The sequence below is a fragment of the Chlorocebus sabaeus genome, chromosome 8 (assembly GCF_047675955.1).
Source record: "Chlorocebus sabaeus isolate Y175 chromosome 8, mChlSab1.0.hap1, whole genome shotgun sequence".
NCBI classification, from domain to species: Eukaryota; Metazoa; Chordata; class Mammalia; order Primates; family Cercopithecidae; genus Chlorocebus; species Chlorocebus sabaeus.
Genome location: NC_132911.1, coordinates 21617867 through 21636924, shown reverse-complemented (window position 1 = coordinate 21636924; position 19058 = coordinate 21617867). Strand labels below are relative to the sequence as shown.

General features: G+C 56.6%; 2 protein-coding genes across 5 annotated transcripts; both read left to right on the top strand.

The window, feature by feature from the left end:
- Nucleotides 1-156: 156 nt before the first annotated feature.
- LGI3 (leucine rich repeat LGI family member 3) lies at nt 157-10009 on the top strand. Of its 2 annotated transcripts, XM_007961870.3 has the most exons (8): nt 157-828; nt 1700-1771; nt 2532-2603; nt 2950-3021; nt 3124-3195; nt 5104-5273; nt 5450-5614; nt 7719-10008. In XM_007961870.3, exons 1-8 carry the CDS (start codon nt 623-625, stop codon nt 8534-8536), a joined length of 1647 nt encoding a protein of 548 aa, XP_007960061.1. In that variant the 5' UTR covers nt 157-622; the 3' UTR covers nt 8537-10008. The 2 variants fall into 2 exon arrangements, with proteins under 2 accessions (XP_007960061.1, XP_007960062.1); XM_007961871.3 differs by lacking the exon at nt 1700-1771 and having other exon boundaries at nt 7719-10009.
- Nucleotides 10010-14761: 4752 nt separating this feature from the next.
- REEP4 (receptor accessory protein 4) lies at nt 14762-18648 on the top strand. 3 transcript variants are annotated; one of them, XM_007961866.3, is made up of 8 exons: nt 14762-15245; nt 15997-16069; nt 16446-16522; nt 16611-16731; nt 17174-17287; nt 17641-17776; nt 17906-18060; nt 18147-18648. In XM_007961866.3, exons 1-8 carry the CDS (start codon nt 15214-15216, stop codon nt 18210-18212), a joined length of 774 nt encoding a protein of 257 aa, XP_007960057.3. In that variant the 5' UTR covers nt 14762-15213; the 3' UTR covers nt 18213-18648. The 3 variants fall into 3 exon arrangements, with proteins under 3 accessions (XP_007960057.3, XP_007960058.3, XP_037839626.2); XM_007961867.3 differs by lacking the exon at nt 15997-16069; XM_037983698.2 differs by lacking the exon at nt 17906-18060.
- The last annotated feature ends 410 nt before the right edge of the window (nt 18649-19058 follow it).

The following is a 19058-nucleotide window of genomic DNA, read 5'->3' as shown; positions in this document are numbered from 1 at the left end:
ACTTAGATATGCGTCTGCCACTCACGACATGCCCATGATGCTGCCTAGGGGATGTGTCCCCCCCATGCAAAGAAATCCAGGTACACAGAAGCACAGAGATCCCTAACGCCGAAGCGCCTCCACAAGGCAGTGTGTGCATGTGCCCGTGCAGAGACAGGTGAGCACCGGCGCGCACGGTCGTGCCCAGCACACGAAGGCACAAGTACAAGCTCACACGCATGCACTCACGCGCAGCCACACACGCGGATGGCCCCAGAGACAGCCCGGGAGAGCACACAGCGGCCACTCCTCCCCTTCGGTGACTCCCAGACTCGGGCCTCCCACCGCCGCCCCGCGCGCGCCCCCGCCGCCCGCGCCGCAGTCCGCATCCACCCCGCGCGGTCAGCCCCGGCTGCGGCTCCAGCTCCGCGCTCCGCGCTTCTCTCCCGAGCCGGATCGCGGGAGCGAGCAGGGGAGGGGACCGCAGCCGGCGCCCGAGGGCAAGAAGAGTCCGCAGGTGGGCCCCTGGCTGCGGCAGCAGCTGCCGGTGGCCGGGAGGTGCCAGCCCGCGCGGGGTGGCCCAGCCGCGGGAGCGGTGGGGCGGGTCCGCGGCTGCCGGCCCCAGGGAGAGCTCGCGGGCAGCATGGCGGGGCTGCGGGCCGGGCGGGGCGCGGCGCCGGGGCTGCTGGCGCTCTCCGCGCTCGGCTTCTGCCTCATGCTGCAAGTCAGCGCTAAGAGGCCCCCCAAGACGCCCCCCTGCCCGCCCAGCTGCTCCTGCACCAGGGACACCGCCTTCTGCGTGGATTCAAAGGCAGTGCCCAGGAACCTGCCCTCGGAGGTCATCTCCCTGTGAGTGTCCAGCCCCGGCCTTGGGGGTGGGGAGGGAGAGGAGGCCGAGGACAGCTCTGGGAGAGGACAGGAGAACCCTCGCTCCCCCTCTTCAGAGTGTGGGGACCAGGGGGACTGCAGGGGTCCTCAGGGCTGGAGAGTCCAGGCACCAGTCGGGCAGGGAGTTCTGCAGTTTTGCAGCCTCAGCGGCCATGGGTGGGGAAAGCAGGAGTTCACCACCAAGAATGAATCATCACCACCAGGAGCGTCAGTGAGACCTACTGTGTGCTGGGCTCCAGACTTGGGGGGGGGGTTGCTTACACGAGCATGTGGACTCCTGCCTGTGATGTCACACCAAGGGCAGGAGAGTGGCAGCCAGGGCAGGTGGGAATGAGCTCTGACCTCCCAGCACCCTGGCATGGGGCACACGCCTGCCACTGACCAGCCACTTGGCACCCAGCCCAGCCAGCCTGTCACTTGCAACAGCCAGCCTCAGGGGCTCCCCTTGTCTGTGGGACCAGAGAGGTTGTGAAGTCCTTAGGGACCAGGATGCCAGCCCCCACCCCCATGCCCCATCTCTCAACAGCACCCAGCCCATTGTGGGTGTTTGGATGATGATGATAACGGTGTGGGTGATGGAACCTTTTCTTGCCTGAGAGGGAAGCTGAGAGTGGGGCCATGGGTGCCTCAAGAGGCAATAGGGGAGGACTGTGGTGAAGGCAGGCAGTGAATTTGGGAAGAGAAGGGAAAGACACAGGTGGGGGCCAAGGTCGGTGAAATGGGGCGTTTCCAGGGCAAGTGAGTACAAAAGCCTCTGCCCTCCATGTTCACCTCTCCCTGCCTCAGCACAGCCCCTGCAGACCCCACAGTACTGACTCGGGTGTCCCCGCAGGACCCTGGTGAATGCCGCCTTCTCAGAGATCCACGATGGAGCATTCTCCCACCTCCCGCTGCTGCAGTTCTTGTATGGATAGGGCCTTGTGGAAGGGTTGGGGGAGCTGTGGGGATGGTAGCAGGGAACAGATCCTGGGCTGGGGAGAGGGAGAGTGGACAGAGGCAGCCTCTGGAGACAAAGATGCAGTGTCCCTTGCGTTTATTCTGATAGGATGTACCCAAAAGGTGGGGCAGCCTGGAGTCAGGGGAGTCGGGGCAGCAGGAGGACAGCTAGGGATGGCACAGAGAAGCCAAGCACGGGGGATCTGGGGATGGGCTTGGCGCCTCTGGAGACCCAAGAGAACTGGGTGCGATAACCTGGACTAGTGCCTAAGGTGGGCTCTGTGGGGCCATGTTAGAGACAGGTGACCCCAGGAATCACGGATCCCAGAAAGAGCTGGGGGCTGAAAGAAAGGGATGGCAGGAGTGTCTCCAACTCTACAAGATGCCGTCCATGAGGGACAGTTGTCCATGATGGGCTGGAGTGGGACAGAATGAGGGTGGGGGAGAGGGAGAGGAGATGCCACTGGGGAGGGCCAGGAGCTGGCTTGACAAGAGAACTCTGCCTCGGCCCATGTTTAGGAGCCAACAGGGACCCTGGGAGCTTCTGGGGCCAGAATAGGCTCCTGCCTGGCCTTGTTGCCCAGGTGGCCCAGGGATTCCCTATGGGGTCCCTTGGGGTGGCAACAGGGCAGCCAGGTCTTGGGGAAGCCCAGGGCTGAGGCAGTGGGCTGGGGGCTGGGGCAGCAGGCACACCCTTGGAAGCTCCAATTCCACCTTTGTCTCTGCAGGTTGCTCAACTCCAACAAGTTTACACTGATTGGAGACAACGCCTTCACAGGACTGTCGCACCTGCAGTATCTGTGTGTGGGAGGGAAAGGGGCAATGGGAAAGAACAAGGGAGGGGGACCCCAGGCCTGGGAGGTCAAGGGACTGGGTAGGGATTGGATGAGAATGCCGTGGGAGGGGGAGGTGATGGGAGGCGAGAGTCCTTGCATCCCGTGATGGCAGGACCCGAGCAGAAGGTTGTTTCATTCGTTTTACCTCTACCCTACCTGATGCCCTATCCCTATGGCTTGATGATGCCAGACTCCATTTGGAAACCTGTCTTGGGGACATGGGCTGAAATCTAGGCTGGGGCATAGGGCGAGTGCTGCTGGGGGTCTGGCATCCTGTGTGACCACTGAGGCAAGTTCCCGCTTTCCCCAGCTTCATTGAGAACAATGACATCTGGACATTATCCAAGTTCACCTTCCGAGGACTCAAGTCCTTGACTCACCTGTGAGTACGTCACACATATACACACTGCACCAAAGCCCCACCTCTCCTGTGGCCTTTGGCCTTGGTCATGATCTTCAGATGACCTGGGGGTCTCTCTTGCAGCTCGCTGGCCAACAATAACCTGCAGACACTGCCCAGAGACATCTTTCGGCCCCTGGACATCCTGAATGACTTGTAAGGCCCGAGTCCTACCTCTTCCAACAGTGCCGCAGAGGGTGCATCCCTGGAGGGAGTGGTGTGGGAGTCAGAACTGGGATGGTCGTAAGGTCTTGAGAAGCTGGGAGGGCTTGGGTCTGGGGGCCCCTGAGCAGGTGAGGAGGCGGAGTTAGATATAGATGGTAGCCTTCCAAATTGCATTTTTTCTCAAAGTGCGCCTGAGACACCATGTGTGTATGTTTTTGTTTGTTTGTTTGTTTGTTTTTTTAGATGGAGTCTCACTCTGTCACCCAGGCTGGAGTACAGTGGCACAATCTTGGCTCACTGCAACCTCCACCTCTTGGGTTCAAGTGATTGACCCTCAGCCTTCTGAGTAGCTGGGGCTACAGGTGTGTGCCACCACACCTGGCTAATTTTTTGTATTTTTAGTAGAGACGGGGTTTCACTATGTTGGCCAGGCTGGTCTCAAACTCCTAACCTTGTGATCTGCCAACCTCGGCCTCCCGAAGTGCTGGGCCAAAAATGTGGTTTTCAAGGCTGGGCATGGTGGCTCACGCTTGTAATCCCAGCACTTTGGGAGGCCAAGGAGGGCGAATCACCTGAGGTCAGGAGTTTCAGACCAGCCTGGCCAACATGGTGAAATCTCATCTGTACTAAAAATACAATAATTATCTGGGTGTAGTGGCAGGTGCCTGTAATCTGGGCTACTTGGAAGGTTGAGGCAGGAGAATCACTTGAACCTGGGAGGCAGAGGTTGCAGTGAGCCAAGATTGTGCCATTGCACTCCAGCCTGGGCAACAAAAGCAAAACTCAGTCTCAAAAAATTAAAACAAAAACAAAAACAAAAAACAAAAAAATGCACTTTTTTTTTTAAATTTATTTTTTTTAGACAGTCTTGCTCTGTCACCCAGGCTGGAGTGCAGTAGTGCCGTCTCAGGTCACGGCAACCTCTGTCTCCCAGGTTCAAGTAATTCTGCTTCAGCTTCCCGAGTAGCTAGGATTACAGGCATGCACCACTACACTTGGCTAATATTTGTAATTTTAATAGAGACAGGGTGTCTCCATGTTGGTCAGGCTGGTCTTGAACTCCCGACCTCAGGTGACCTGCTCGCCTCTGCCTCCCAAAGTGCTGGGATTACAGGCGTGAGCCACTGTGCCCGGCCAACATGTGCTTTTTTTTTTTTTTTGAGACAGAGTCTCGCTCTGTTGCCCAGGCTGGAGTGCAAAGGCGTGATCTCCGCTCACAGCAATCTCTGCCTCCCAGGTTCAAGCGATTCTCCTGCCTCAGTCTCCCAAGTAGCTGGGACCACAGGTGTGTGCCACCACACCTGAGTAATTTTTGTATTTTTAGTAGAGATGGGAATTCACCATGTTGGCCAGGTTGGTCTCAAACTCTTGACCTTGTGATCCACCCACCTCAGCCTCCCAAAGTGCTAGGATTACAGGCGTGAGCCACCACGCCCAGCCTGTGCTTTTTAAATTTATATTTGATTGGACTCCACATTAAAGTCCAATCAGGGGGAGGAGAGTTTGAAAGTTTTGAGGAAGTAGTATATAGCATATAGTAGTGTATAGCATAGCCACACTAATTTATCATTATTTATAAGAAAATAAAAGCCTTGGATTGTGGGAGGCTTAGAGGAGCAGGGATGCAACGTACTGCTGTTCAGGTTGCATACTGCAAAAACCAACCTGGCCAAAAAGGTCAGCAAGGGCTGAAACTGACTCCATATTCTGCTGGCCAAGCCTGTGTCTATGGGGCTGTGTCCAGCCAGAGGAAAACTTTTCTCTAATCAATACGAAGATGCATGTGAAAGACTCGCAGCCTTGACCAGCTCTATTTCTGAAAACCTGGAGGGCCTGGGTGGGCAGAGCCCTGAAAGCCTGTCTCTCTCTGTGCCCTCCTCCTCTGCCCTCATGATGCAGGGACCTGCGAGGCAACTCACTCAACTGCGACTGCAAGGTGAAGTGGTTGGTGGAGTGGCTGGCACACACCAACACCACGGTGGCGCCCATCTACTGCGCCAGCCCTCCCCGCTTCCAGGAGCACAAGGTGCAGGACCTGCCACTGCGGGAGTTCGACTGCATCACTACGGGTAGGAGGTGCCCCTGCCTTGGGTGTCAGTCCACGTCTACCCCAAGGCAGCTTTACAGGCGTGAAACCCCCCACCCTGCCCCACGACACCCAGTGGCAGCAGTAAAGCAACCACCATCACCCAAGCAGCCCTTCCCCCTCCCTCGGGTCTTCAGTAACACACCTCTCATCTTGCAGATTTCGTGCTGTACCAGACCCTGTCCTTCCCAGCAGTGTCGGCTGAGCCCTTTCTCTACTCCAGTGACCTCTATTTGGCTCTGGCCCAGCCAGGTGTCAGTGCCTGCACCATCCTGAAGTGGGACTATGTCGAGCGGCAGCTTCGAGACTATGACAGAATCCCAGGTACCTGCACCCAATCTGGTTCTGCTGGCCCTTGCCAGGGGGAGGAGGGAGTGGACTCCGTCATTCAACCCCATTGAGTTCCTGTAGGTAGAGGAATAGATGAGACATACCCTCTGCCCACAAGAACTTTCCAGTCTTTGGGAGGAGGCCAATATACCCTGGGCAATCAGGGAAGGCTTCCTGGTGGAGGGGGAATACCTAAGCTGAGTCTTGAAGGATAGAGGAAAGGGAGGACTCAGAGGTGATCCCCAGGTTTCTGGCTTACATAATTAGATGGACCGGGAAATGAGGAGGAGACAGAAGTGACTATTGAGCAGTTTTGGATCTACTGAGTTTGAACTGAGTCTTGAAAGCTGAAGGAGACTTAGCTAGGAGCAAAAAAAGTGGAAAGAGTGTTTTGGCAGAGGGAACAGCATGAAAAAAGTCAAGGAGGTGTGCAATAACTTAGTATGTGACTGTGTGTATGTGTGCAAATCATAAGCAGCTTGTATGACAAGGGATAAGGTTCAAGGTGGGGAGTGGCAACCAGATATTCATGAGTACCAGCTCAGTGACAGGGTTTAGGCAGAATGTGTGATCCAGTCTGCATTTTAGAAAGCTTCTTGCATGGAAAAAGGCTAGGTGTGGGGCCAGACATGAGGGCAGAACAGTAGGGGGATATGTGCCTGTCTGCTAGAGGGGTGCTGGAGCCTGGACACGAGACAGTAGCAGTGGGGATGGAGGGAGATATTTAGAAAGAAGGGTTAAACTGACACAAGATAAAATAGAAAACTTACATTGCCCTGTCTCCATTAAGGAGCTTGAAGTCAGTATTAAAGAAAAAAACAAAAACAAAACACTTTCCCCTAAAAAAACCTCCTGGCCCAGACAGCTCCCCTGGTGAATGCTATCAAACATTTAAGGAGGAACTAACACCAATCTACATACATACTATTAGAAAGTAGAAGGGAAGGCTGTCGGGACTTGAGGACTGATCAGGGAAGGGTAAGTGGAGGAGAGAAAGGTGTTAGGGATGACTGCCAGGTTTCTGGATTGGGAGACTAGTGGAGCCACAGCTGAAATCAAGAACAGAGGAGGAGGAGGGCAGGTTCAGCGATGGGTATGGAGCTCAATTGTGAGTTGTGAGTCATGACTGAGTTTGAGGTGCTTGTGTGGGTGTGTGGGCCAGAAGAGTCTGAGGGTAGATTAGGAGCTGGGGTGTGGCATGGGGATCATTAGCATCTGGGCAGGGCAGACCAAGCTCCAAAGAAGGGATTTAGGCAGTGACTGCCAGAGCTTGAGGCTCTACACAAATTTCTCTTGGGGGAAAGGTGACCCCACCTTTCCCAAGAGGAAGGAGGGGTGAATTGGGGATGTCAAAGTGGAGATGCTGGGCAGCAGCTGGAGACCCCAGGACAGGTGAGCAGTGTGTGGTTTGATGTGCTGGTGCCCCAGAAGGGCTCCAATGAAGCTGATTGTGAGTACAGGTGCACATGAGCATGCATTCTTGTACATAAAAGCCCTTTCAAAAGTGAGAACTCTTGGGAGGATGTGTTCTCATGTGCTGTGATGCAAACAGCAAGGTGTCTTGGGTTTACCTAAGATTCCTCTCCCCTCTGTGGATCCACTCAAATTCTTCCTCCCTTCCCTGCCTGGCCACTGCCAGTGGGGTAGCTTTGGGCAAGTCACTTGCTCTCTCTGAGCCTCAGTTTCTTTCTGTGTGAAACAAACAAAATCACAGGGTCCTTTCCAGAGTAATGAATTCCTCGTCGACGTAACATGTGCTTACATTCAGCATAGTGACTGCACATAATAAAAATTCAATAACTGACATTATGGTTAAGCAACGAGTCACTATCGAGGGATACCTATTTTGTGCTGTATCAGCTTATATATAACCCTAGGGGTATGGGTGGAACAAGGGTGATACTAAAACTGGCTATTAGCTGTGAAACAACTGGAAAGCATTGAGCGCTTAGTGGATGAACTTCAGTGTGGGTGGAATGGTATAGTGCAGAGTCTTAGTCCTGGCCCAAGGTTAGAAGGGACTGGCCTTCTCCAAGGGGGTGGGATGGAGTGGGAGCTGCCAGCCTGCCTGATGCTGCCTGCCCCTGTCCTGGCACAGCCCCCTCTGCAGTGCACTGCAAGCCGATGGTGGTGGACAGCCAGCTGTATGTGGTCGTGGCCCAGCTGTTTGGTGGCTCTTACATTTACCACTGGGATCCCAATACCACGCGCTTCACAAAGCTGCAGGATATTGATCCACAGCGTGTGCGCAAGCCTAATGACCTAGAAGCCTTCCGCATCGACGGCGACTGGTACTTTGCCGTGGCCGACAGCTCCAAGGCGGGCGCCACCAGCGTCTACCGCTGGCACCAGAATGGCTTCTACTCCCACCAGGCGCTGCACCCCTGGCACCGCGACACCGACCTGGAGTTTGTGGATGGCGAGGGCAAGCCACGGCTGATTGTGTCCAGCAGCTCCCAGGCACCGGTCATCTATCAGTGGAGTCGCACACAGAAGCAGTTTGTGGCCCAGGGTGAGGTGACTCAGGTGCCTGATGCCCAGGCTGTGAAACACTTTCGTGCCGGCCGCGACAGTTACCTGTGCCTCAGCCGTTACATTGGTGACTCCAAGATCCTGCGCTGGGAGGGTACCCGCTTCTCGGAGGTGCAGGCCCTGCCCTCCCGGGGTTCGCTGGCCCTGCAGCCCTTCCTTGTGGGTGGCCGCCGCTACCTGGCACTGGGCAGTGATTTCTCCTTCACCCAGATCTACCAGTGGGATGAAGGACGACAGAAGTTTGTGCGGTTCCAGGAGCTGGCTGTGCAGGCTCCTCGGGCCTTTTGCTACATGCCTGCTGGGGATGCCCAGCTACTCCTGGCCCCCAGTTTCAAGGGACAGACGCTGGTTTATAGACACGTTGTGGTGGATCTCAGTGCCTAGGGTGGTGCCGAGGCCTCTGGGCTCCTCAGGGTGGCCACTGGAGGATGGGTGGGGGCCTCTGTGAGCACCACATGTGCCTGTGTGAAGACGCGAGGCCAACCTGCATCCATGCCCTTGCATCTGCACATGCCCAGTGTGCACAGGCACACCCTGTGGACTGGCCCAGGGGTACATGCATCATCACTGCAATCAGCATGAACACCAGGCACCCCTGGGACACCTAGCGCCCAGTTCCTGTGACCCCAACCATAGCCCCCCCTCCTCTGCAGCCTTCCGCACATTCTGCCCCCTGTCTTATGCATATGAGTGGTGCAGGGTGCTGGGAGCGAGGGGGGCCGCACCCTCCCATCCTTGTGCTTCTCCTCCTGGCCCTCTGGTCTTTCCTGTTGGTGCTCCAGGCATTGTTTACCTGCTCTTGCTCCCCACTGTAGCCCACGGCCATATCTGTCATACTTCCCCGGGGGCACTCACCCATGCCCCAACCTGTCTGCATGCTCACATGGACGCGGACAGACACACTCAGTTGCACACTCACACGCCCGGTCCGCACTCGGTGTCTGTCCGTAAACATGTCAGGGCACGTGTGCATACAAGCAGATTCAGCACTGCCTACCAGGCTCTCCTGTTACCTTGCCTTTCTGCTTGGAGGGGGCCCCCTTTGCTCACCCCCAGCGTGCCCCCCACCCAGAACTGATAAGGATGAGAATGGTGGTGCCAGCTTCTGAGGGCCTGCTTGGCAAAAGCCCCTCTGCCTGAAGCAATAACAACAGCAGCAAAAGCAACCCCGGGGAGCTGCCGGGGTGTCTGTCTCTGTTCTCCCTGGCGTTTCCTTCATGGCTCTGAATCCCAGCTCACCCATGGATGGAAGACACCCCCCCTTCAACTGAAAGCCTTTCTGCCTTCCTTCCTGTGGCTGTTGCTTTCTCAGGCTTGGACTGTCCCCTGGTTCACCCTGTCTTTGGGATGTGGTCCCTGAGCTGGGCAGGCTCCTTGGGTGGATTAGAGAGCTGGCCCAGCTACAAGCACCTGAGCTACCTGCAAGGGTGCCCAGAGTGGAGCTTGGCCTGAGGGCATGTTGTAGCCCTGGCCCCCCCAGTCCACAGAGGCCCCCAGGAACACTGCCTTTCAGTGGACAGGGTAGGGACTGGTGGGAGGGGCCCCACGAACCTAGCTTCTGCTGCCCTCTGCTGTCTGCTGAGATGCCAAGCTAGTGGAGAGGGAGTGGGCTGGGGTGGCCCTGCCCTGTGCCCAAGTGGTGTGATGCTCCTTGTGGCAGGATACCAGGGTACTGGGGGGCAATGCTATGATTCACTTGCTTCAAATAAAAAGCTCCCTCCCCATAACCGGCTTTCGGGTGTCATCAAAATGTTTCATTGAAAATGGAGCCTGGCCCTGCCTGCCCTGCCGCCCACGGGGAGCCTGGCAATGGCTTCCAGACCTTCTTCCTCCTGGCTCCCTTCTTTCTGAGAAGTGGGCATCCCCAAGGTCAGCTGGGGCTGGGGTCAGGGATGACAATCAGGTGCTGGTGTGATGAGTCTCCAGCACCTGGGGCTGACTCACAGCTAGTGTTCCTTCCTGGAGATTACAGTCCGGGCACCCACGAAGACTTGAGTCTGTCCTGCCGTCAGGCCAACTCCAACCAGTGGGGCTGAGGATGATCTCAGCAGTCCCTCTTCTTTTATCCCGATGCCTGTTCCTCCACTGGGCAAATGTCTGTCATTGCCACCACATCCACCCAGATGAGACCTGGGAGTCCTAGGTGACATCTGGGTCTCTCTTCTCCCATATTTCATAAGCCAAGTCCTCTCCATTCTTTGTCCCAAAGGTTTGCTAGATGGGCACTTTTTTGTTTTGCTCTTTCCCAGCTCAAAGCTTTGTCCAAACCCTCCTCATCACCCATTGTCTTCGGTCACTTGCCAGCCCCCGCCAACGCGCTTCCCAGTCTGATTTTTTTTTTGAGTTGAGTTTCGCTCTTGTTGCCCAGGCTGGAGTGCAACGGCGCGATCTTGGCTCACCACAACCTCTGCTTCCCAGGTTCAAGCGATTCTGCTGCCTCAGTTTCCCAAGTAGCTGGGGTTACAGGAATGTGCCACCATACCCAGCTACTTTTTTTGTATTTTTAGTAGAGATGGGGTTTCTCCACGTTGGTCAGGTTGGTCTCAAACTCCTGACCTCAGGCGATCTGCCGGCCTCGGCCTCCCAAAGTGCTGGGATTATAGGCGTGAGCCACTGGCCTGGCCTTTTTTTTTTTTGAGAAACAGTTTCTCTCTTGTTACCCAGGCTGGAGTAAAGTGGCCCTGTCTTGGCTCACTGCAACCTCTGCCTCCCAGGTTCAAGCGATTCTCCTGCCTCAGCCTTTCGAGTAGCTGGGACTACAGGTGCCACCACCACGCCTGGTTAATTTTTGTATTTTTAGTAGAGACAGAGTTTCACCATGTTGGCCAGGCTGGTGTTGAACTCCCGACCTCAGGTGATCCGCCCATCTCAGCCTCCCAAAGTGCTGAGATTATAGATGTGAGCCACCACGCTCGACCATCGGTCTGATCTTTGTAACACACACGTTCCTCCTGTCCTCCCCTGCTCAGGAACCTGCCTTGGCTTCCTGCTCAACAAGCCCATGAGCCTCTGCCCAACATGAAGATCTTCTGTGACCTGGTCCCACTGTATACACCCAAGCCCTGTGGGCAGTCAGGGTCCCTCAACATCTCTGTGAGTGGAATTGAGGGGCCGGGTGGGGTCAGTGCTCAGGGTGTCAGTGCAAGTAATGAGGTCTCGGGGACAGCACGCTGAATGGCAAAACAGGTGTTGTTGAGCGGCTGGGACCCCTCTTCTCTTCCCCCGTGGGCTTGAGTAAACGGAATCCTTTTGTGGCCTTGTGTGGGTTGGTGATAGTGCAAGGGACAAGAGATGGAAACGGGGCAAATGACAGATCCTTGGGCAGGGTGCTTGCTGTGTGACCCTGGACAGGTCAAATCCCTTCTCTGGGTCTCCAGGTTTTCATTTGTCCTTCAGAGCCCCTTTCAGCTCTCGCATGTCACAAAACCCCCTTCATTTCTCTGTCTTCAGCGAGCACCTGTGAGCAGCTGGGCGCAGAGGATTGGGTCATAGTCAGAGAGCCCAGGGAGCTCACAGCCAGCCCAGGGAGTGGAGAACTGGAAACAGTGGGGTCTGGAGCGTGGATAACATGGGTGTGAATTCTGGCTCAGTCCCTTCCCGTGGTGTGAGATTTCAAGCAAGTCAGCTGATTCTCCTGAGCTTCAATTTCTCCTTCTGTGAAGCAGATTTAAAAACTCCACTTCACGGGTTCTTGATTCTGCCAGCCGGGTGAAACCAGCTAGTAACACTCAGCCACATTACTTAGTCTATTTGTGCCTCGGTTTTTCTTATTTATAAAATGAGTATAATCGTGATACCTACCTGACAGGGTTTGTTTGTTTTTTCCAGCTTAGGCTGGAGTGCAGTAGTGTGATCTTGACTCACTGCAACCTCCGCCTCCTAGGTTCAATTAATTGTCCTGCCTCAGCCTCCCAAGTAGCTAGGACTACAGAAGCATGCCCCCTGCCTGGCTAATTTTCATATTTTTAGTAGAGACGGGGTTTCACCATGTTCGCCAGGCTGGTCTTAAACTCCTGACCTCAATGATCTGCCCTCCTTGGCCTCCCAAAGTGTTGGGATTACAGGCATGAGCCACCGCGTCCTACCCTGACAGGGTTATTTCTCATGAGAGTGAAATGCATTAGTATATGTAAGTCCATTGGTGTAGTGTTTTGCCTTGGTCTATAGGAATATATGAAAACAGAAGTGGCTCAGAGAAGGGTGTTTTGTGCAAGAGGAGGAGGTGGATCTTTGGAGAGAACTGTCTGTGGGTGACGGTTCCTCACCCATCCTCAGTCTCGGAGCCCTTGTGCCCCATATCTTACCTGTAGCCTCTGACCCGGCCTCCTCGTCCCCAGCAATAGGTGACTTACCTGCTTTCCACCTCCTCAAACATGCTCTTAGCTTAGCAGGCACCTCCATCATCCTGGGGAGGCCTGTCCTTCTTTTCCAAATGGGAAACAAGCCCTTATCCTGTGCTTGGGAGAGGTTGCCAGGGAAAGTGGGTTGAGTCTCCCAGACATGCTGGCACTCTGCTGCCCAGTAGAAAGATAAATATCACTTTGACAGCTGCTGCCCCCGGGGGGAGCTCTTCTGATGGGTGGGAGGCACTTTCCTCCCTTGGCCTGAGTGCCCAGCTTTCTGTGTGTGCCTGCCGGGTCACTTGCCCTGGGGCTTGTCCACGTCCGGAGTGCTGCTTAGCAACCCAGTAGAACTGGGTGACTGTGTCAACAGCTCAGGACCAAAGGCTGCAAGAGGCAAGGTCCACTCACTCTGCCAAGACCAGGGATGGTGACACTCCTCAGCTGCCAGCCTCTTGCCCTCCATGCTGAGCCTTGCTGTCAGCGCAGACCTCTGACTTCTCTTCTCTTAGATTTCCCAAGCACAGGCATTGGGACCAGGAGTCTCCATCCGTGAGACCATTCCAACTGAGTGGGCTTTGGGTGGGCCCAGGGAACGTTTCCCAGCAAATGGGGGTAGACAGAGGCCTGTGATGCTAAGGTCAGGCATGTGGCCCCAGAAGGCAGCCATCGGGGAAGGGACAGTTCTGCAGCACGCACCAAAGGACCCGAGGCTCACATGTGCAGTGACCTCCTAAGTCATGGATGTCCCTTTCCTCCTGAGCTGCTCCAATCTTCGGTCACACCTTTCCTCCTTCAGGGAGACCCAGGACACTTTTCACCTAGAGAACCATGTCTGTGCCTAAAGATGGACAGGGGCTGGGGCCTTCCTTAGGGGTTCCTCTAGCCCTTGGCCTTTTTGGTTATTCCAATGTGTGTGTGTAAGGGGGGACAGGCAAATGTGAGGGGGTGGTTAAGAGAGGAGAGGGAGACATGGGGCCTCAGGGGAGTTTCTGCTGTGGGCTGGTTTCACTGCTAGCTCTCACACCCAGCAATACCAATAAAACTGATGATAATAATTAAGACCATATAATCACCATGTGTTTATTTATCCCCCAGAAGCCTCCTTTCCCTGGCCCCATGATTACCTATTCCATCCTTATGATAGCTGGTGGGCGTTAACTGTGGCTCCAATAAAAAGCAGTAACTGCCTGTGTTTCCACCCCACACGCCCGGACAGCTTTGCTCCCACCCTTTGCAGGGTGGGAGGGACACTATTTTCAGAGGGAACAACAGAGGCAGTAAGCTGAAGATGTCAAAAAGAATGAAACCTCACAGGGCAAGTAGTAGAAGCAGCAACGTTTGCCTTCTGTTTTAGAGCCTTCCCCCTTCTTCCTGGTGTCTGCCTCCGGCCCAGAGAAACTTCTCGGGTTCCACGACCCTCTGCAGGACCACTCAGCCTGCAGCTGCTGATCTTTCAGAAGACTGATCAAGCCAAGCATGTAGCCACCAGCCGGAAATAAATACCACTGGGTGATACTGGGAAAGTTGCTTTTCACCACTGAGCATCCTATTTCCTACATGGTAAAAAGGATGTTTGCAAAGACTAAGACCTTGCGTGCGAACGTGCATTACAAAATGGCAATGGTTGATACTACTATTAAGGGCCCAGTGATATTTGTGTATTTGGCTCAGAGGAATAGGTGGAATTTCAAACTTCTGCTGAAGAAGGAGTGTGGGAGCTGGGAGCTCTATCCAGAATGCCTCAAATCATCGCGGTCAGCCTGCCCCGGAGTCAGGGCTCTGGAAAGGCATCCCAGAGAGAAGGGAACCCCTGAAACCTGCGGGGGCGAAGAGTCCCTCAGGTTCCCTCTCCCCCCACGCCTCCCCCCTTTCCCTCCTGGACCCACTGGTGTGAGACCCGGACTTGGGGGCGCTCAGCCAAGCTTCCTGCCTGAGCCTGCAGAGATCCTCCCCTCTACCCCACCAACCACATCTCATGCCTTTAGCCATTTCACAGAGGGGAAAATGAGGCGAGAGGGAAAGACACCGGGAAAAGCCAGTTAAGGGTCGGGAAAACTCTGGAGTCCAGATTTTCTTTGTGTGCCGACCCCCACACTCCCCCTGCTTTTTCGTTACAGCTTCCCACGCTCTAATCTTTCCGATTGGGAAGGTGACTCCACTGTGGGCCCCACGCGCGAGTCCCGCGGCACATCGCCCCTTTAAGGGGCCGGCCTCTCGCCTCCCTGACCTCGCCCCGCCCCCTCCGCAGCCACACTGCGCCTGCGTGGCGAGCCGGAGCCCTGGGGTTGGGCAGCACTCGGTTCCGTGCAACTTTCAAGTGAGTTGCAAACTCCGCCCTGCAGGCCGGTGCTGGTGGCCCGGCGCGCTGGCACCGCGGCGACCTGCTCCAGCGCGGGACCAGCAGCAAGGGCCGAGCGCCGGGTTCTCCGCAGCAGGAAGGGCGGGTGGGAGCTGTAACTGTCCCGGCCGCGGGGCGCGCCCGCTCCCAAGTCGGCTTCCTCCCCGCCGGGGCCGCTTTGCCTCGGGTCTCCCCGTTCTCCAGGTCCCCTGAACTGCACAGTCGGAGGCCGTGGGCGGCGGGCTCTGCCTCCGCCAAGGAACAGCCGGATCGCCCCTCTGCTTCCCGCAACTGCCCTGATCCCCCCCGTTCCAGCCCTTGAGTGAACGTCCTTCTGAGCGGCTTCCTGGGGTTCTCCCCACGTCCCCAAGGCCGGCAAGATGGTGTCCTGGATGATCTGTCGCCTGGTGGTGTGAGTATGGCCGCCCTCAGACCTCCACTACCCCGGGGTGCCGTCCCGCCCCTGTGGTGGAAGCTGTGGACGTCTATGGGAGGAGGAACTTTCTGAGCTCCGCCCTCCAGCACTCCCTACCAGGGTTAACGGACCTGTGGGCTTGCACGCGGTGTCTGGGGTACCGCCCACTCCCCGCCCCACCAAGCCTCGTCGGCTGAGGACGACCCCTGCCACACGCCACACCCACTGCAAACAGATGCCTGGGGCCGAGGGCCACAGGCCTACTTTACTGCCCCTTGGCAAACACAAGGTGATATGGCACGTTGTGGGCGGAGAATCCAGGTGCCTGCTTGCCATCTGAGCAGTCACATGACTTACCATCCTGCTCCTCACCTTTGAGTACGCCAACACCTGGCTCCCATAGCACCTTCTGCAGCCCGGCAGTACCAGGTCTGGTGACCATGAGCCTGATTGCATGCCCATGGGAGGGCACAGTCTGGTGTTCTCACCCACTTCGTGGAGTGGCTATCCTCTCGCTCCATCACGCACCCATGGGCCACCGGTGCAGGCCTGGGCAGGCTTGGATGTTTGTAAACAGCAGGGTGGGGAGGTGGCCTCCAGGGCTCTGACTCAGGCACAGGTTGTACAAGCCAAGCGAGAAAAACAGGGCGGGTACTGCCACCTTGCACCCCAGTGGGGAGAAATGGCCACCTGGCAAGGTGGGAGTGGGGCATAGTGCCCCTCACACTCCCCATGGCTGCTCTTCCAGGCTGGTGTTTGGGATGCTGTGTCCAGCTTATGCTTCCTATAAGGCTGTGAAGACCAAGAACATTCGTGAATATGTGAGCGTGGGGGTTTGGGTGTGTGTAGTAGGACTCCGTGAGGTGGGGAGGGTCTGAGCTGGCTTCTCCCTCCTCCAGGGGCAAGGTCATGTGGCACTTCCTGAGTGGAGTGGGGAGGGAGAGAGAATGGGCCCTGTTCAAGAGGGTATAGATAGAGGGCAGGCCATTGGGGTGCCTGTGGAAGACCTCGTGGGTGAAGCTTGTTGGAGGCGGGCATAGGAATGAGCAGCAGTTTCTCAGAGCTCCTGTCCAGCCATGCGTGGGGGAAAGCAGCTATGCAGCCGGACAGGCTCCCTGGAATCTCTGGGCTAGACTGGCCCGGGTTGGGAGTTGGTGCTGCCAGCCCCAGGCTGACCTCTGCGCTCTCACCCCACAGGTGCGGTGGATGATGTACTGGATTGTTTTTGCACTCTTCATGGCCGCAGAGATCGTTACAGACATTTTTATCTCCTGGTATGGACACAGGGTCCGCAAACCATGGGTCGGGGTGGCCCCTCCCAGCCCTGCTCCTTGGCTCACCCTGCCCCCTGCGCTGTGACAGGTTCCCTTTCTACTATGAGATCAAGATGGCCTTTGTGCTGTGGCTGCTCTCACCCTACACCAAAGGCGCCAGCCTGCTTTACCGCAAGTTTGTCCACCCGTCCCTGTCCCGCCATGAGAAGGTACCCCAGGGGGAGGCGGGAAGGGAGGCTTAGGGGTGGGTGTGAGGGAAAGAGCTCTGGACCTGGGATTTAGGATGCTGGGGATACCAGGGTTCTATCCCAGTCCTGCTGCTGTTGAGGTGCAGGACCTTGACAGGGCCCAGCCTACCTCATCTTCTGGGATAATCGGGTGGGGTGCACATGAATGACCTTTGAGGATGGAAGTTGGTTTGGGGGTAGTGGTGGCAGCAGCTGGAGCATGGCCTGTCACTGAGGTGTGAATGGGTGGTGGCCCTGCTCTTGGTGTGTGTTTGTGGCCCAGATTTGTGGCTCTGGGCACCAGCTGGGGCTGGGCTGGGCTGGGCTGGGCTGGGTGGTGCCACAATCAGTGGCTTCTCAGAATCTGCAGAGGAAGAGGGACTCTGGCTGTCCACTTGAGCTCTCCTCCCCATCGGGTCCCCAGGAGATCGACGCGTACATCGTGCAGGCCAAGGAACGCAGCTACGAGACCGTGCTCACCTTCGGGAAGCGGGGCCTCAACATTGCCGCCTCGGCTGCTGTGCAGGCTGCCACCAAGGTGCGCCAGGCCCCCAGCCCTCCAGCAGCCCCCATCCCACCGCTAAGGCCCTTTGGGCTCATTCAGCTCCTCTGCCAGGGAGCCCAGAGATGGCAGCTGGGAAGCAGGGGTGAGAAAGTGACAGGGGATATTGGCAGAAGCGTGGAACTGGAGTCAGACCTTCCTTCCTGGCTCTGGCACTGAGCGTGAGCAGCGGCTCCTGCTCTCTGACTTTGGTTTCCTGTTGGTGCCACATTGGCGCGGGGCCAGAAGCTTGCTAAGCAGTTTTCACTTCTGCGTCTCAGCCCCAGTGATTAGCTGGTTGGCCGATTTCCCTGGGCAGTCTCCCCGCTGAAGCCTCTTCCCCCTTACAGAGTCAGGGGGCGCTGGCCGGCAGGCTGCGGAGCTTCTCCATGCAGGACCTACGCTCCATCCCTGACGTGCCTGCCCCTGCCTACCAGGACCCCCTCTACCTGGAGGACCAGGTGTCCCACCGGAGGCCACCCATTGGTGAGTGGGCAGAGGGACCCAGAGCCATGCCAGGAGGGATGGCTTCCTTCACTCGCACCATGGCTTCCCCCAAGGCTCGAGGAAGAGCTGGCCTGGCCGCAGGCTTTCAGCTTCACCTCCTCCACACAGGGTACCGGGCTGGGGGCCTGCAGGACAGCGACACCGAGGATGAGTGTTGGTCGGATACTGAGGCAGTCCCCCGGGCGCCAGCCCGGCCCCGAGAGAAGCCACTAATCCGTAGCCAGAGCCTGCGTGTGGTCAAGAGGAAGCCGCCAGTGCGGGAGGTCAGTGTGGGAGGACGACAGGAGGGAGGAGGGCTCTGCTGGCTGGTGCTCCCCCCACCGTCATGTTGTGCCTCCTCTCTCCCCAGGGCACCTCACGCTCCCTGAAGGTTCGGACGAGGAAAAAGACTGTGCCCTCAGACATGGACAGCTAGGGTCTGCGGCATCTGGCCCCTTCTTACCTCGTGCCCTGCAGGGCTCCAGGGCTATTTGGAGCGACCTTTGGCAGCACATCTGGCCTGCCTGCACCAACTGCCTGGGCCCCGCCCTCCTAACTCCTGCTGGTGGTTAAGGGCCAGGAGCAGATGCTGCCAAGGCCACATGCACCCACAATGTACCAAAGCAGGCTGGGCCCAGGGTTCTATTTATTGCCTTGCTCTGTCCTCTCCCTTCCCCAGTTGTGGGACAAGAGCCGTCCCTGAACCCCTGCAAATGAAACTAAACGTCCACCTGGGTGTGTTCATTCCTTCCTGTCCTTCAAAGTACTTGATAGCCTTTCATAAGGCCTGGCGCGTATGTCCTGGTTGTGTGTGTGTGTTGGTGAGTGAGGTCAGGTTTGCCAATGTTTTGATAAATAAATACATAAAGGGGTTCTGTTTCTCCTGATTCTTACTCCCATTGCTCGCATCACTCCCTTGAAATTGAACAACAGCCCAGTCCCAGCCTAGGTCTAAGGCTGAAGGAGCCCAGTCCTCTGGAGGAGACAGAACCATTGACAGAGAGTTGCGATGCAGCACAAAGGAGCTCTTGGGGAGCTTTTGAGGGCATTGATGGGAAAGTGGGGACCAGTCCAGAGGAGGGGTCAGAACCCAAAACTTCAGTTAGGCAGAAGTTAGGCCTTGGCAGGAAGGTGCAGCTGTAGAGAAACCAGTGGGAGCACAGGCAAGAGGGGCTTGGGGCAGCATGTTATTCCCATAGGAAGGTCGAAGCTAGGCAGAAGAGGCCTGGGGAGGAGTATCTCCTCTAGGAGCCTTGAAGAAGGAGCCCCCTGGGGCAGCTCT